General features: G+C 45.3%; 2 protein-coding genes and 1 long non-coding RNA gene across 4 annotated transcripts; 1 reads left to right on the forward strand and 2 right to left on the reverse strand.

Annotated features, from left to right (window-relative positions):
• Positions 1–953: 953 nt before the first annotated feature.
• LOC133888681 (protein LAZ1-like) lies at positions 954–5,365 on the reverse strand. 2 transcript variants are annotated; one of them, XM_062329011.1, is made up of 10 exons: positions 5,159–5,362; positions 4,381–4,648; positions 4,211–4,267; positions 4,021–4,129; positions 3,261–3,445; positions 3,091–3,179; positions 2,537–2,798; positions 2,166–2,414; positions 1,329–1,670; positions 954–1,249 (listed from the first exon to the last, which is right to left on the reverse strand). In XM_062329011.1, exons 2-9 carry the CDS (start codon positions 4,531–4,533, stop codon positions 1,350–1,352), a joined length of 1,425 nt encoding a protein of 474 aa, XP_062184995.1. In that variant the 5' UTR covers positions 4,534–4,648; positions 5,159–5,362; the 3' UTR covers positions 954–1,249; positions 1,329–1,349. The 2 variants fall into 2 exon arrangements, with proteins under 2 accessions (XP_062184995.1, XP_062184996.1); XM_062329012.1 differs by lacking the exons at positions 954–1,249; positions 1,329–1,670 and having other exon boundaries at positions 2,215–2,419; positions 5,159–5,365.
• Positions 5,366–6,942: 1,577 nt separating this feature from the next.
• LOC133887818 (uncharacterized) lies at positions 6,943–8,945 on the forward strand. The gene is made up of 3 exons (XR_009903650.1): positions 6,943–7,463; positions 7,801–7,867; positions 8,652–8,945. It is a non-coding gene; the product is annotated as an uncharacterized LOC133887818 (long non-coding RNA).
• Positions 8,946–12,540: 3,595 nt separating this feature from the next.
• On the reverse strand, positions 12,541–16,311 carry LOC133889802 (cyclin-B2-1-like). Its single transcript, XM_062330278.1, has 11 exons — positions 15,935–16,311; positions 15,760–15,842; positions 15,581–15,671; positions 15,438–15,494; positions 15,198–15,357; positions 14,971–15,099; positions 14,105–14,194; positions 13,794–14,015; positions 13,349–13,447; positions 13,060–13,238; positions 12,541–12,965 (listed from the first exon to the last, which is right to left on the reverse strand). Exons 2-11 carry the CDS (start codon positions 15,824–15,826, stop codon positions 12,800–12,802), a joined length of 1,260 nt encoding a protein of 419 aa, XP_062186262.1. The 5' UTR covers positions 15,827–15,842; positions 15,935–16,311; the 3' UTR covers positions 12,541–12,799.
• Positions 16,312–17,861: the final 1,550 nt, after the last annotated feature.

A 17,861-nucleotide genomic window follows, 5' to 3' on the forward strand; every position in this document is an offset into this window, starting at 1 on the left:
ATTAAAAAAATAACGAAATGAAAAAAATATAATTAGAGATACTCTAATAGCGCACCCTAAAGCTAAACCCTGGCTAACGACAGGCTCAGATCCTGAGCAGTGGACAGTGGGCTGACAGACCAGCGGGCCCGGGACCGCACCGCGCCGTACGAGCACCCAAACCGGGGTGGGCCCGTGTGTCAGGGGGAGGATCTGGCGAGAAGTCGATTGGACGACGAGGTCTCCTCAAAACCATCGTACAGGACGGGAGGGTACTCCCTGGTCTCTCTACTACGCCTTTGCCCTTTACTTCCTTGCCCTTTGCTTGCGCTTGGAGTTTTCTACTACGCCTCCGCCTCCGCCTGCCCTGGATGCGTCCGTCCATCGATCCCTGTGTGTACCTTATGCACAGTGGGGGCAACCAAATAGGGACTCTCTTTCTCCTTCTTTCTCCTCCTCTTTCTCCTTCTTTTTCTCTTTTATATGCTAGAAAATTAAAGGAGGCTTGGAGGGGCTCCAAGAGTAGTTTACTCTTGGATTGGAGGTTTGGGTAGAACCTGAATGTGCAAAACGGTACGGCTGAAATTTCTCTTGGATTGGATTTACATGACCAGTGGGGACTCGAAGCATAACTTCCTCTACATTGGTTCGAATTCTAGCTGCTCACATTGAGGTCGCAGGTTTATCTGTTGCTTTTGCTTTTTTGCATAGGCGTGTACCAAGCTGGAGATGCACTTGTGCGGTGTGCGTCGTATGTCCCTCTAGTTTGTGTACCTAAAAAAAGAACCTTCCAAGAAGAGTAGGGCTGTATCATTTTCTATTTGGGCCTTACTGGCCTAAGAAAAGCACTCAGATAGGCCCATTAACGGCTACTACTAGCTTGTTTTTTTCAATACTACAAAGCATTACGTAAAATTTATCACACCTCTACAGATGCAACAGAAATAACACAATATTTCTCAACGAGGAAAGAATAACACAATATCAGCATTTCCATTGCTGTTAGTCTGATATTCATGAGGATATACAACCTCGGCACTTTAACAGTTACGCTGTATATCAGTATACGAACATGTCACAACGCTAAATAAGTCTGTCCAAATGGACACCAGAGGAGGAGCTGCTTTCATTTCTTAAGAAAAAGTTCCTTTCCAATTTTTGCAATCGGCCGCTCCTCGTAACAAATATCAATACGACTTGACCCGCCGGGGGGGGGGGGGGTCAGCTATCTACACGGCACAACCTGAACTTGCGTAGGCTAAAGAATGGCCTGCATAACAGGAACCGTTGTCAGTGAGTTTTCCATCAAGAGGTCACTGTTTTTTTACGTGGTATGGTTTGAAATTTACCACTCATGCAAAGCAAAATCGTTAGTTCTTCACTGCCCAGCGATGACCCCTAATCTCATACCCATCAGATGCCTGATCACCACCTCCCCAGCTGTCCACAGCAGCAGTAGCTGAGCTTACAACTCTGCGATGTTTTTTGGCCTTCGTGACCCCACTGTCACTTGCGCTGCCACTTAATAATGGATCATCAATCCCACGAACTGGTCTCTCTGCTGTTGCTGCACTCACCCAGTTGTCATCCCGGCTTTTCATACGTTTATCATTCTTTTTCATCAATTTATCAAAGCGCTTCTCCACTGGCCTCACTGCTTGGTTAACAGTGAACTTGAAATCCTTGATCACCTATGGTAAAAGCGAGGAGAAAAAGAAAACAAAGCATGGGAATTATACTTGCAAACATATGCTGCATAGCTAAACCATCTAAACCATGCAGTACATTATAAAACAAAGCATATTTGACTTGTGTCAAGGTAATATTTGTTCCACTAGTTTGAAAAATAAAGCCCAACCTACTCCCTTCAGCTACAAATAAGTGTCGTTTTGGGTTGTGTGTAGTCAACATTTTCAAACTTTGACTACAAATTACTCTTCATGTATTAAGTTTGGATATTTGAAAATGATACTATTAGATTTGTCTCGAGAAGTAGTTTCATAATACTATAACTTTGCTATATTCTATAAACATATTACACCAAAAGATAGCGGTAAAAGATGTGTTTTGGGGACCGTGTTAATGTCCAAAACAACACTTATTTGTGACTGCAGGGTGTAACTTACAAAGAAAGAAAATTTATCGGTAATGAACAGGAAGAAAGAAGATTTGTTCCTAAGACTCACATATTCTCCGCTGCCGATAACAAAGTCCCGAACACTCTCTTTTATGTTTGTTGAGCTTCTCTCATCTGATTCCAACTGTGGAAGCTTCATTTTGGTGGGCCGGTTGCTTTCCTTAATTTCGTAAGGGTCCACAGGGTCAGATGATACATAATCCCCAAGTACAGAAATGTTTCCTGGTGACTGATTAGCTAAGAGTTCATATGGCTTGGCTGGGAACACATAGAGGTGAACAACCGAAGCAATGCCCATCTGTCCTGGAGAAAGGCATTGACTCTGTCAGATAGCTACAACAGCTAGCCACAGAAACAGCAACCAACAAAAATAATCTTTGAAGCTAAAACTAAGATAGATCAGCCCAGAAGGATAAATACCTCTATGCAAATAATGAAATCTTGGATACTAGATTTCAACTCCAAGCTCTGGGCTAAAGGACTTCTAAGCAGGCCCAAAGCATACATTATTGCAATCACCACACCTTGCCACCAAGTCAAGAATACTATAGATTTGAAAGAAACAAACTTAGCCAGAGGCTTTATATGTGCCAATTCGTCCTTGGTAGCTGTGTACCATGCAACTAGACAATACAGTGCCCAATACTGACTAAAGTTCAGGACTGCAGCAAAGTAAGGGTACCTGCATCACAAAGAGACGTGCCTGAGTTTTAGTAAGACAAATGGAGCAAAATATGAACACAGGAGAAGCGACTAACTGATTGAGCTATCTCAGCTTGGGTTTATTCCTGATGGAAAAGGTGAAAAGTATGATCTGGAATATTTCCAAGGAATGGAGGGAGAAAATCTATCATGAAGATGATGCGACAGTTCCATTCTATCAGAATAGCTACTGCATAAACAAAACTCAATGTATGGAAGACACATTTTTCAAATGTGAGGATAAACAAGCAGAAAAGAAAGGACTATCTTACCCACATCGTAAATTGAATTCTCCATCACAATACACACCAAAAGGTTCTAGAAGAAGAGATAAGCTAGCTGTAAGGGTCTTTATGATCACCTGCAGGTGCGAAGCACTTAATTAAGTTTTATTTTCAACTTTTGAGATTTAACAATTTGCAAGATGGGCCAGTGGAAATACATATTGGAAGATTCCAAATTTGATAATCTGGTAAAATCGCGTCCCCACTCTCCAGGGTTTCAATATAAAATTTACAGGAAAATGATGGTGTATGATTCCCCTCTCAGAGGCATGATACAAAAGGGATTGCCTAGAACTCAAGCCGCCTTCCCTCTTCAAAAAAGCTATTGTTTTATCTTCCCCACCTACATTTGATTAGCCATTATAAATAAATACAAATGAAGAGAAAGAAATACGAAAGCTGCACCAAACAATATACATTACCAAAATGTACCAGTAAAACACCATGTAAAACTACCAAGTGAATGATATAAATAGACTGTATGCCACTGACAAGACATCTACCAAGTTGTCAACAAATATGTTTTTTATTCTGAGACAATGGCTCCATTATGTTAATGCTACTTAGGCCTTATGAGAAACTAACTTGTACGCTTAGCATATGGTGTAATAGATAAGATAACAAGATTACATTTCTACATCATTTTTTCAGGAAATTACTACACATTAGTGCGACTGAGTAAAAACACACTGATGGTTCTGGGAAGCACAATGGCAGACCGCAGAGGTAGATACAACGATGAAGTCATATAGAAACAAATTAGACCATAGCACTTTGTTTTGGAGACGAATAAACCCTTAGCCAACTCTACACTAAATGTAGGTACACAGGCAAAGACAACTGTTGCATGCAAGAAATAGGGGTGGTCACAATTAAGACATGTGTTCTCGAGAAAGCGATATCTATAGGCATACTTACCTAAACATGCAGTAATATATCTTCCAAAGCAGTACATAGCAAATGCTTCATAACCATCGCGCAGGATGCCACAGTAAACACTCGTATTTGGATTTATCAAAGAAATATACTATAACAAAAGAAGATTAAGAACATTAGATATATTGCTCGAATAATTTAGCACATATATAAAATGTTTTAGAGGCTTTACCGACTCAATTGCATAGCAAGGGACCATAAGGATAACACCCAGTACAAATTTCTGTTCCTGTACAAGTAGAACAGAACCCAAAAACAGTTAAACTCATGCTCGCCTATAATACTGATATACAGAGCTATGTCAAAAATTGATGATAGGGTGCAAAAGTAGAAATTAGAAACCTCTGGATTGTTGTATGCCGAGAGATGCTCAAATATCAGGTACAAGGAGAGAGAAAGCGAAAGTAGTACGAAGAACCCAGCAACCAAAGTAGCCCATGTGGGCGCGGAGTATTGCGCCATTACGAGCACGAGGAGCCCAAGATTGACCCTCATGGTGGGGAACAACACTTCTTCGAAGCCGTACGGTCGCACAGTCCCTCAGCATCATCCAACATCACCTTCTGTAGACTAAGGTGCGCATAGCAGCAACAGAACCCCACAATACCGACTGAAAGGTGAAAGTATTCCAAATCAGATGTGATCTCCAGGATCACAAGTAGAGTTTATTATATGCAATGGACTAAAAGGTGTGTAAGTCCTGAAGCTGTGGAATTATACCCTCTAGTTAGCACCCACGGACTGATCAGTTATCAACAAAGAAAAGATAAAAATAAAAATCGAACACTAACAATCTAGCCAGACCTATAGAGTTCATATCAACCGAATACAAACACATACAACTACCAATTAGACCTCCTACACGACTAACCTACCAGACGCGACAGAAGACCTACTGACCTAGGCCAAGGAAAAGGGCAAAATCCAGGCGACGCCGTGATAACAGCCAACCTACCGACGCCACCAGAATTACAGGAAAAATCGATTCATATCGCTCAATCCCCTCTGCCGCAAAGCACGGAAAGGAGGTGGATGGGAGGCCTCTACTAGCAGCTACGAGAGAGGGAGGGAACATCGCGTTGCCATGGATTTGGACGAAGCAGAGGAGGGTGAACGAAACCTGAGCCGACGACTCGCTGGAGCGGGCGCACGAGCTGGCCGGGGCGGCTACCACGCGCCGATCCCGTGGTCGGATCGAGGCGACTCGGACGTCGTGGCGGGGGCGCTCCGCGGCGTGATTTCGCGCGAGACGGACGGAGAGGGGAAGGGGGGCAAGGCAACTCGCTGAGTCGTGCGGCGACGCGGTCTGCCCCTCTCTTCCCCTGTCCAGTGGACCGGCAAGCTTTTCGAAAGGCGCCGACGTGGCGTCAACTGGCTTGCGTTTGGCGACTTGGCGTGGCGTCGCTGTAGGCTGGGGAGTGTGGGCCGGGCTTCTAGATGGGCCGTGAGCCACATTGTGCATGCGGCCGCTGGTCGGAGAGTTTTTTTATATTTTCTAATATTAATATTTAAATAAATAGATAGAACAAACGTAAGAACAGTATTTCGTAGAAATCACTGTGGAGTTTTTTTTATATTTTCTAACATTAATATTTAAATAAACAAACCGTATGAACAGTATTCGTAGAAATCACTGTTCACACTAATATTTTTCCAATCATCTTTATACAAAAATATGGTCTTCTGTCGGACCTCCCCAGCGGTCTCGTCGGCCGCATCCTGCAACTCTTTGATGAGCTCCCCGAAGCCATTGCCGTCGCGGCTGCCTGCACGTCATGGTCTTCTGCTGCCGCGGCTGCTGGTGTCCCTGGTTCTTGCACGCCATGGTTAGTGACCTTGTCTGATCACCCCGCGAATTCGAAGAAACCGGAAAGCAACCTGCAGCTCCTTGAACGCTCTGCTCTGATCACGCCATGGCAGTGAGTTCCGCGGCCTCCTCGATGCTTGCCCTAGCCTGGTGCGGATCATCTCATGGTTGGCTTGTCGCGGCAGATGAATTCTCCAATCTCTTGCTGTACATCCCCTGCACCTTCGCAACGATCCCTCTTCCGCTGGTCACTGATTATGATTGCGTCAGCCTACCACCCAGTACCAGAGTGTGCTTCTTTTTTACATGAATAGCATCTCATCTATCAGTCAATGCTGCAATCAGCAGCCCATTTCAGTGTTTTTCAGCATGTTTTCAAGCAGACTGTATGCATCTATGCTCCAGAGCTATTCGGAACTACCCTGATTTCATATTTTTGTGTGTGCTGGCCTGCGCGCCGCTTCTACTCCACTGCATGCACCAACTCTTCATCGACATTGCCCTGCAATCTGCTGTCTGCGTATACGTACTAGAGCTTCCTGCAGTCCTCCATGACAGGGCCCAACATCAACTTTGTTTGCTGGAATGTGCGAGGTCTCAACTCAGAAGCGAGAAGATCCATTGTGCATGACATCCTCTCCTCAACAACCTCACATGTTGCTTGCTTGCAGGAGACCAAATTGAACCACATGGACCAAAGCCTAGCTTCTTACATGGGTGGTTACAAACTCAACAACTTCCTGTTCTCTCCAGCTACTGGTCCATCTAGAAACCGGGGAGGCATCCTGATCCTCTGGGATGACTCCATAGTCGAGATGAGCGACAGTGCTTGTAATACCGAATTTTTTTTCGAGGAAAAAATGAAAGGAATTTGACCGAATTTTGACTTTTTGATCCGTTGCTCGTACGGACGATCGGAGACCGTGGTTGCGTTCATCTCGTCGAGACGAACCCATTTTGCTATTCATATGTCCGTTCCGGGCATTTTGAGACCCGTAGCGAGCCCAAAAAATTTAGACCGTTCGTTGTTTTGAAAAAATAAAAATAAAAAAAAGGGATAAGTACTGGATGGATCGGCCTCAACCCGATCCATCCAGACGTCTCTACTGCGCTCGCATTTTCTCTCTCTCTCACGTTTCTCTCTCTCGCTCGGCTCTCTCTCACTCGCTGCTGCGCGCTGCTGTTCCCGCGCCGGCCGTCGCCGCCAGAGCGCCGCGCCGCCGCGCCACCGTCTGCCGCGCGCCGTCGTCGCGCCGAGCCAGCGCGCGTCGCCGCCGTGCGTCGCCGCCGCTGCGCCGCGCACCGCCCGCCGTGCGTCGCCTCTGCGCCAAGCCACCGCTGTCGCCGGCTGCTGCGCGCCGCCGGCCGTCGCCGCCTGCTGCTGCCCTCTCTCTCTCTGTGTGGCTTGATCAAAGAAGAAGCAAGCAAGCAGAGCCAGCCGAAGAGAACCAGGAAGAAGAAGCCAGGAAGGAAGAAGGAGAAAAGAAAAGAAAAGAAAAGAGAAAAAAAAAGAAAAAAAGGGGAAGAAAAAAAAAGGAAAAAGAAGAAAAAAAAGGAAAAGTTGGAAATTTCGGGATTTCGTCGGATTCGTCGTCAATCTTTCGAAGGCGATTTCTCGGTAATTTCTGAATATTTGTGATTTGATTAAATCAAATCAATCAATTCCTGTCGTATTATTTCATGTGATCAATAGTCTGTTTCGTTTCGATAATCATTATTTATTCGAAGATACGTTATCCGAGTCGAAGTATTTATTTCGATCATCAGAGCGAAGTCTAATTAGTGAGATTTTAGTTCGACTCTGAATTGAAAATAGTGTATCATTTCATGTGATACAATTGTCTGTTCAGTTTTTCGGAATGTAGGCGTATACGTGACGTTTTCAGACGTAGAATTGACGCTTCATATTTTATGTGTTATAAATGTGTTTTAGTTCTAATAGTATGCCTGTACAGGTGGTACTATTTTCGGACGTTCTTGATTGAATTTTCTTCATCGTCGGTAAAGGCAAGTGAATGTATTGTATGACTATGTTTTAACCTAATATTGGGTTGCCTAAATTCTTTAATTACAGTGCATTCATCTAATCTGAATGACTGATTCTGTGCTGAGTACTATGTTGTTTACATTTCCAGAAGTTTACTCGATGATTGACTTATGAAGTGCAGTAGGCACGATATGCCATTCTGCAGTTGTTCATTAGTGTTGTATGCAATGTTTTTTTTAAGTCTCAAGCATATTCCGGAAGTTATGTTGGTTATGCTTGAAGCACGTCATACATATACATCTCATGCATTAGAAGTTTGTCGTCGTCTTCTGGCCGCGACCGTACCGGTACAGTACCGTATGTCACCCGAGGAGGGGTACGGTGCACACCCTTACGTTACCCGAGGAGGGGTAAGGGTGACGAGAGCATATCATGTGCATGGTTATGTCTTCTTAGGGTACGGTGCACACTCTTACGTTACCCGAGGAGGGGTAAGGGTGAGGAGAGCATATCATGTGCATGGTTATGTCTTTTTATGAAATTTAATGAATCATTCGCATCAAATCTTATTTCCTTTAGTTAGCTTGTATATAGATATATATGCGGCTCTGAAGGCTTATACCAACCGAATGTTAATTTTTTTTTAATGTTATCGTTGGACTTGCTTAGTCATAATTGTTTCTCCTAGTGTTGGTGGTCTGTTTCATTACTAGTTTCTATTTAGAATTGTTAGCTCATTCAACTGTGGCTAAATAGCTTTTTGTTAAAGTACCTTTCACTTGCTGAGATTTTTGAATCTCACCCGTGCTTTCTTTACAGGTATGTTTAGATGTTGTCGTGCATTTTGGGGATGGATCTTGGTAGCTGCACACACTACCTTATCACGATGTCGATAGCTCAACCGGTGTATACAAGTGGTGTGTCTGATGGTCCGTCGTTTGTTTTGGTTTATGTTGTGGCACGACGCTGGTAGCGTCGTGGCGGACTCTATATATATGCTGTTTATATCTGCTTCTGCCTGTCTGTGATATTTCTTTTGGTCAGCTATACCTCTCTATAGAGGAAATACTGCCAAAATTTTCTTTTTTTCAAATAAATAAGCTTGGTTGTAAAGTAGGGTGTTACAGTGCTTCCACCCGATACACGCTTTCTGCGACAGCAGTGGTTAGGAGCTATGGCACCTCCTTCCGGCTGACAACCGTCTATGGCCCGTCTAGGGACTCTCGCAAGCCGGCTTTCCTTGAAGAGATAAAGGCACTGCGTCTAGAACCAGAACAAAAGTGGCTCATTTGGGGGGATTTCAATGTCATCTACGGAGCAAGAGACAAGAATAACAGGAACTTGAATCGTAGCTTGATGGCTCAGTTTCTAGACGCCCCAAACATCTGCGAATTGAGAGAAATCCACCTACAGAACAGAAAGTTCACATGGAGTAATGAGAGGAAAAACCCGACATTGGTTAGACTGGATAGAATTTTTTGCAACGAATTCTGGGATCTCTCCTTTGACACGCATGTCCTCCGGGCATTGTCCACGGCGCACTCTGATCACTGCCTGCTACTCCTCTTAAACCAAAGTGCCCCACCACGACCAAAGAAATTCATGTTTGAGAATTTCTGGATTCATATGCCGGGTTTTCAACAGGACGTGCAGAACGCATGGTCAGAGCATAACTCATACGTTGAGCCTACGCACCGCCTCAAATTTAGGCTCGAGACAACTGCAAAGCGCCTCAAGGAGTGGAGCATGCAACTTCTCTCAGGAACTAAGCTCCAACTCCACACGGTCCTCGAGATCATCTTGCACCTCAACATAGCGCAAGAAAATAGAGCTCTCACAAGAGAAGAACAAGACCTACGGTCTAAGCTCAAACATAAAGTCATGGGTCTCTCCATCATTGAGCGTGCCAGGAACGGCAATGCCCCCGTATCACAAAGCTTTATGTGGGCAACGCAAACACAAAGTACTTCCATCTCAAAGTAAATTCAAGGTGAAGAAAAAACTTCATACAGCGGTTCCAAAGGGAACACGGCTGGGCCATCTCACAAGAGAAGGAGGAAGTCGCAAATGAGCACTTCACAAACTGCATGGGCAGGATGAGCTTGATGTGCCACCACAAGACCTTTCATTCTTGGGAGCACCCTTCTACGAGAAGGAAGTACTCGATGCAATATGCAAAATACCAAATGACAAAGATCCGGGTCCAGATGGCTTCACTGTTGCTTTCTATCGCTCATGTTGGGACATCATCAAGCACATTCAAAGCTTTTTTGACCAGTGCACTGCAAGTCTGAGTCTTCTCAATTCCACCAATATAGTGCTTGTACCAAAAAAGAGGGAGCTAAGAGGATTTCTAATTATAGTCCAATCAACCTTATACACTGTGTTGCAAAGATCTTGACCAAAATACTAGCTCTACGTCTGCAGCCGCTCATGAATGACTTAGCATCAACCAGCCAAAGTGATTTTATCAAGACCAGATAGTGGCGGACCCATAATTTCTGAGCTGGATATGCAAGATTGCGAGAGAGCGAACTAGAGAAGGGTAATTGGACTGGTAGGTGACTAGGTGCGTGCGTGCGTGGGCCTTAGGCCGATAGGATCATGCGGAAGTGAGGATGGACCGATAGCGAATGCCCGATAGAAGGCTATGGTTGTGAGTTTTTGTCTAATTAGCTGTGTACTACCTATGCACCAACGTAGGTCCACCCCACTAAGACCAAAGCTACACATGACAACTTCATGTATGTTCGGAATCTTGCAAGACGCTTTCACAAATCCAAAACACCAGTGCTGCTCATCAAGCTAGACATTGCAAAAACATTTGACTTTATGAGATGGGATTACCTTCTAGACCTCCTCTAGCGGTGAGGGTTCCTAGCAAGTTGGTGAAACTGGCTTTCTTCGTTATGGACCACCTCCAGCTCTAAAGTGCTTCTTAATGGCACCCCCGGCCCAACCATCTAGCATGGAAGAGGGCTACGCCAGGGAGACCCTCTATCTCCCCTACTCTTTGTCCTAGCCATCAACCCGCTGGTCAAGATTCTTCAGCAAAGCGATTGATATGGGACTTCTCTCAACCCTTAGAGGACGCTATGCACGGCTCAGGGTTTTCTTGTATGCAGATGATGCAGTGATTTTCCCATCATCAACCTCAGAGGACATCACAACGCTAAAGGAGATCCTACTACACTTCGGCAATGTCACAGGCCTAGCAACAAATTTGGAGAAAAGCGCAATCGCACCAATCCATTACCGACACATCAACCTGTCGGATGTCCTCGCCGACCTACCAGCCACAAGAATCAGCTTCCCAATAAAATACCTCGGTCTGCCTCTTTCACCGACACGCTTGAGAAAGGTGGACTACCAGCCACTGCTTGCTTAACAAAGCAGCAAGATGCATGGAGAATTGGCAAGGAAAGTTCCTTACCCAAGCCGATAGGAATACTCTTGTCAAATCAGTGCTTTCATTGCAACCAATATACTTCCTCACAATGCTGAAACTTCCAAAGGATGTCATTGAAGAAATTGATGTGAGAATAAAGTATTTCTTATGGGCTGGCACGGATAGGACTACAGGTGGAAAATGCAAGGTGAATTGACATCGAGTTTGTTGCCCCACCTCCTTGGGAGGCTTAGGAATCCTTGACCTTCGCAAATTTTCCAGAGCACTTCGCATCATATGGCTTTGGCATGCTTGGAAGTCTGAAAACAAACCTTGGGTTGGGATGGAACTCCCTTGTGACAAAATCGATCACAAGCTCTTCAATGCGGCAACAAACATCACCCTTGGTGATGGAGCGAAGGCGTCATTCTGTTAGTCCGCTTGGCTATAAGGTGTTGCCCCTGGAAACTTGGCCCCAAACCTCTTCCTCATTAGCAAGAATAAAAAGAAATTAGTGTAGCAAATGCTCGCCAACCAATCTAGGATTCGTGACCTCAACTTCGTAGCCATCAATTCAGTGTAGCATCTAACTGAGTTTGTCGCCTTGTGGGAACGTTTACAGCCGGTGCAATTCGTCACAAACACACCTCAGATCGCATGGAAACTAAACATGCATGGTGAGTATTCCGCAAATCTACATACTTGGCACAATTTATGGTGTAAAGGGCATTGGCTCGTGGTTCTACCTGAAGGCGGTACTGTCACGCGCTCCATCTCAAGGTGGCGACTGCATCGCCATGATCATCCACTACGATGCGAATCAGGTTTCTTTTGCACCGCTGGCAATTGGCTTGGACTTTGCCTCAAGATAGCAAGGATCGGCACCCTGATTGACAACCACCACAGAGGCAGATTCTACACGTTGACAATGTTATTTGAGATGTGGGATCTTGATGAGTCATGTGAACCAACAAAATTGGTCATTTTCCCAGAGGGGATGGGAAATACCGGGAAGTTTTCCTTAGGTTCTTGGTGTCAACACCATGGGGAGATCTCCTGCAGTTAAGGTTTCTCCGGCCTTCTCACCGTCCAGAAAGAATTAAGTACGCAAGGTTGACGTTGTAAAGAACAGGCTGGTTAGATTGAGATCCGCGTCAGCCGCCTGCAGTTTGTTGGACAAAATCATTCAGCGTGTTTGCCAACCCTGCGTGCACCTGCAGTTAGTTTCAGCTATTGCAGGAATCCACCATCAGTCAGGGGATTCCCTCCGCAGGGCACAGCGAAATCAGAGAACATGATGGACAAAAATTATTTATCCAATTTGATTCAGAACTTGTATTCTTTACAAGGTTCAACATCATTCCTCAAGAGGCCAGTTCGTTATTAGCCGCAGTATAACTGCACGAGTGGCTGACGGCCCAGGTCATCATCATTCACAACATAAATAAAAACAGACTAACGTTACTTGATCACAAGCAAGCTGTAACGAAATCTGCTGCACTTCTGTGCAACATCAACACGGTGTTTCTGCATGTCGTCTCCAGAGTAGGTTAAAATCCATCCAGGGCAATAGATTCAACTAGATTGTGCCTGAAGGTGGTGTCCCTCCTGACTCCAGCATGAACAGCGCAGGCTCCACTTTGGCCACGCACCCGAACTTGAATGTACTGTACTTCCTGTGGACGCCGGTAAGCTTGCCACCCCCGGCCTTCTGGTGGAAGTCTACCATCATCCTGGAGCACTCCCTGAGGAGGAGAATAGCAATAGGAACACAAAAGGTCAACATACAGATGCTTGTAAATCCATTGCCCTGGATCTGGTAATTGGACACAAACTTACAGGAGCTGGTCACCGGTGTATCTGCTATGTAACTCACAAATCTTTGTCCAGTGCTGGCAACGACTGATAGAACATTGCGCAGTATAAACTGCAGCGGCAGCCAGAAGCGAAGGGGGATACTTGAGCATTTGGTATTCAACAAGGCAGAGCTCCAACATGAAAAAGGAAACTAGCTCTAGCTGTGAAATACAACATGTGGCATTGTGTCAATCATAAAATCAGCATATGACTACTGGGATTTTGTCATTCAAATCACGAAAACACTGATCAGAACGTTGTGGTACTTCACCTGTTTATCAGAATCTGCTGCCTTCAGAAATCTCCTCATAAAGACATAAGGAGTTGGAACAGACATGTTGAACTTCAGTGTGCTCAAAATCAACTTTTCCTGTTCAATCAGAAGATTCAACTCTTAGTACGAAAAGAAGATTCAACTCTTAGGTCATGGACACTATAAAATAATAAAGATAGTGTGCAAGGAAGGATATGCAAAGAGGGAGAACTCATTCAAAAGCTTACAGTTGGCCAATTTTGTCATGGTGCACTGTTGTAGAAAGGATAGAATTGCATTTTAGTAAAAAAAAAAAACTGTGGCTGGTTAATTAAATGTACTTTATTTGATAAGGTAGTATATATGGATCTTAATCCATGATCAAATTTACATTTAGATATGCAGGACTAAAAGAACTATGCATGAATTCAGTGGATGTGCTCATTGTATTCAATGGGGTTACCATTTCTAGAATCTGCCCTTTTGTGTACGCCCGGTCAGAAATGAGCACTAGGTCCTCAACAACCGGAACTGAGACCTCCTCATATTTGCAAGCAAGAAGCATAGCTGTTACGCCAACCAGCTGCAGCTTCTTCCTTGGAACCACTTGCTTTTCCAAGAATCTATCTATTATGTTTATCGTGAGAAAGAGTGTCTCATCCATGAGCTCAAACTTGTAATGGACCTGGCAAGGGACCAACAAAAATGTTAAAGCCCCGTGCAGTCTCAGATCAGTACAAGTTATAAGGTCCAGGTCCTGCATGCTTTTTGTACCTCAATGAGCCAGTCAATCAGAATCGCTCTCATCTTTGCATTAATATCTTCTTGACTGGACATGTAATCAGGCCTCACACAACTTTTTGCCTGCATAAAGCACCACCATTGGTAATACTGAAAAGGTAATGGAGTTGAAAACCTCCAGGGTACAAACAATAGAGCTGTCATGCAAAGTTTCGCCATGTTTTGAACGTTGCTTCTGATGATATTGTCGACAACATTTTTTTTAAACGACTCGACACCAATTTTCATTCAGGATACCATGATTAATTATGAGGAGATTTGAAGAACCAATTCTAGCAGTACAAGGACAATATGGTTGATCTGAAGCACAAGGATGGGAAGACCATTACAAAAAAAAAAAAAAAATGCTTTCTTGCAACATCGGAACCAAATTGTTGAAATATGGTGTTTTAGCTTTGCATTTGTATTAGTTGCGAGCGCAGATAAAGCAGTTTCGGTGGTACAAGTGTAATGTATTAAAGCTTGTAAGATCAGAACAAAGCCCTATATTGGAATAATATACAGACAGCATAACGTTCCAATGTGTTGAACTATACAATTAACTGAGTACTCCTCCTGGCTGATTCAAACGGGCAGATATGCGAAGTCCATGTTAGGAATTCATTTCCACATTAAGCATACTGCAGTTAAGATTCCTGTGTGAAGTGGAATATTGATTACAGGATCCTGGTCTAATTCACTCAACTTTGCAAGGACCTTGTTCGTTAGAATATTTACGCACATTGTAGCTAAAGCATCTAATCATCCTTTATCTCATTTAAAATTCAGCATTCAACTCGAGATTATCTACAAAAGAGAAACAAGATACGCATGTCTGACACTAAGAGTCAAGAGATCACCTCATTTTCTCTGTAGAACTTGTAAAGCTCTTCAACATACTCGGTTGCTGCAAGCGGATTCCCCGAGTCAGGACTGTCGATATCCATGATTGATTCATCATTCACACTGTCCTTGTGCTCAATCTCATCCTGCAATACCAAATGTAACAATGCCGGAGCCGTCATAAAGATGCCCCATATCCATCCCTTTTCGAGAAATAGTACTATAATCACCACAGTGCAAATACCATGTCAATATCGATAAACAACTCGTACTGTTCCAGGTCGATGTCGACAGTGCCATCATCGGTTAACTCCTCCTTGTGATCAACTACAAGTGCTGCAGCATCAGTCGCGGCCGCCTTATGTTCAGGTTGTTCTTTGCTCGCCAAGGAGGCAGCGAATTTCCTGAGCCAGCAAAGCAATACCAGATTAAATCAAAACCTCCAAGACGTCAGAGCGCAAGAACAGCTAGTACGCGTTCTAACCTGGTCATGGGCCGGTCGCTCGCCAATGCCGGCTTCTGCTCATCCCTCCCGCTCTTCCTGAATAGAAGAAAGGGGCGCCAGGATTAAACAAGATTTCGACCCAAGACCCATCAAAAAGACACGATCTTGGGCGAGGAGATTACTGCATCATGGGCTTCTTGGCGATGGCGCATGGGTACGGGGCAGCTCCGACGAGGTTCTTGATCTCCCTGAGCGCCCGCCGGTTCCCCATCTCTGCACCAACCCAACGCAAATCACGAGATCACAACGAGGGAACGCGACGCCCCAAACATCAAGGTTCACCCGGGAACAGATCACCCACCTCGGACGCTGGCCACGTGCTTCGCCACCACCGGCCTTCGGTTCTCGTTGGCCGCCCTCCCCTCCATCGTCCCCGACGCCGACCTGCACACAGACCACGCCGCGATTCGCCTCAGGATTCGATTCAAGAGACGGCCCCCGATCCCCGTGGGGAAAGCGCGATTCGTCAAACGCACCCGCAGGAGGAGGAAATGGATCGGCCGGCTTGCTGGCTCCCCCCTCACCGATCCAGGCCAGAAGCGGCAAGCGCGGGCTACGAACGCAGGAGCCCCGAGACGACGCAGACCATACGAACGCAGCGGCGGCGGCGTTAATAACAACGGCAAAGGCAACGTCTCTCCAATCCCTCTCTCTCTCTCTCTCTCTCTCTCTCTCTCTCTCTCTCTACACCTGGCTGCCTTGGGATTCGAAGGAGGAGAGAGATAGAGGGAGACGGGGAAGATTTAGTAGCGGATTTTGTTTTGTTTTTTGTTTGTTCTGAGGGGGAGAAATTGGGAGAGAGTGTCACGTACGAGAGAAAGGAGGGGGTTTGTCTGGGGCTAGATGCGAGAGGGAAGGGACAGAATTTGAAAGGGGGGAAAGGATGGCGGCCAACGGCTAGTGGGCCGCAGCGGGAGCCGTTGGATCGGACGGCTCGATAGGGCCGGCCCCGTGGTCGTAACGGTCGCCTCCCCTCCCCTTCCCCGCGTGGGCATGCACGTGCTTTCAAACTGACAGGTCCGGGTGCGCCGCCCGCCCTGGCGCCGTCCGGCCCGGGCTAGCCTCGGACGTTCGTTTGGGTCAGGTCAGAGCGCAACGCCCCCTATCCCACACCACTGACACGTGGGCCCAGGTTGTGTGCTGCATGCTGCATCACGACGCGTGGACCTTGAGGATGTTGGTTGGATCCACTTGACAGTGAAAACCGACGCGGCGACGCCCAGCATGGGAACACTTCAAACCAGGAGGAATTGGCGAGCCTACAGCGAGTAGTCACAGTCATCTGTCCCCACCGAGTGGAGACAGTGACGCTCCCCTCCACTGACATATGGAGCTTTTAAAGCCGTAGCGATGCGATCGAACGGAACGGATCGCATGATCCCAGAAGAAGCCACGAGACGGGGATGGGTGGCGGTGGGTATGCTTGGTAGAGACCAGAGATAGCTGATGCTAGTCATTTATTATTATTTTGATGGACTAGTAATTTATGCAGTTGTATTGTGTTAGTATCAGTATAGATTGTACGAGATTAAGATTTTGTCATTAAAATAATTGGCATAGAGACACTCTGCACTGTCACTGTCGAATTTGACTGCTTGCCGTGCATGGACTGGTTGATTTGAAACCTTGTCCAAGTGTTTGACGCGAGTGACCGCATGCATCTCACATCCGTACGGCAGGATGGTTAGGAAGGAGTAGTGCTGTCACTTGAAAATAAAAAACAGCGGATTTTATTGCAACCATTAGATTCTCAGTTCAAATGCCGGTTTGGCACATATAGTATGGGCAAGTGTGGTCAACTGCCTGGCAGGATTTACAGATTAAAACTCAATACAACTTGGAGAACACAGCTCCAAAATTGCTAATTAGTAATCGAGGTTTTTCTTCACTCAAATTTTGATCCGCCTGATTTGCCTCATGATTCACTCACAGAGTTTTCCCATGGCGTCCTGACAGTGGTTTTAATTCATCAGAGCCACTACCATCATAGGTGGAGCTAGGGAGTTTTTGAGTGTCACAGGAAAAAAAAAAATCCTAGATGCTGGTATAGATTAGCTTTTTATTGAGAAAAAAATTCACAAATACTAGTACAGATTAGTGCCACAGGCACAACTAGAATTCTCGTGCAGTGGGTGTTCTGCCTCCGCCACTGACTATCACAGATTTAAAATGGTTGCAGATTGACGGTGCACCAAGCAGTGGTCTAAGCAGAGCGGATGTAGTCTGGAACGGGAGGCGGAAGTCACTAAAATCCACCAATCTAATCAGGTGTTTACTCTTGAGGTATCCATGCGCTGTAACAGTTCTCAAATCTTTGATATCAATAATTTTATTTTGTACATGATGCAAACAAACAAATCAAAAGATGACAACTAATGTCTCCCAAAATGATATAGGTTAAGA

The sequence above is a fragment of the Phragmites australis genome, chromosome 13 (genome assembly GCF_958298935.1).
Source record: "Phragmites australis chromosome 13, lpPhrAust1.1, whole genome shotgun sequence".
Classification (NCBI taxonomy): Eukaryota; Viridiplantae; Streptophyta; class Magnoliopsida; order Poales; family Poaceae; genus Phragmites; species Phragmites australis.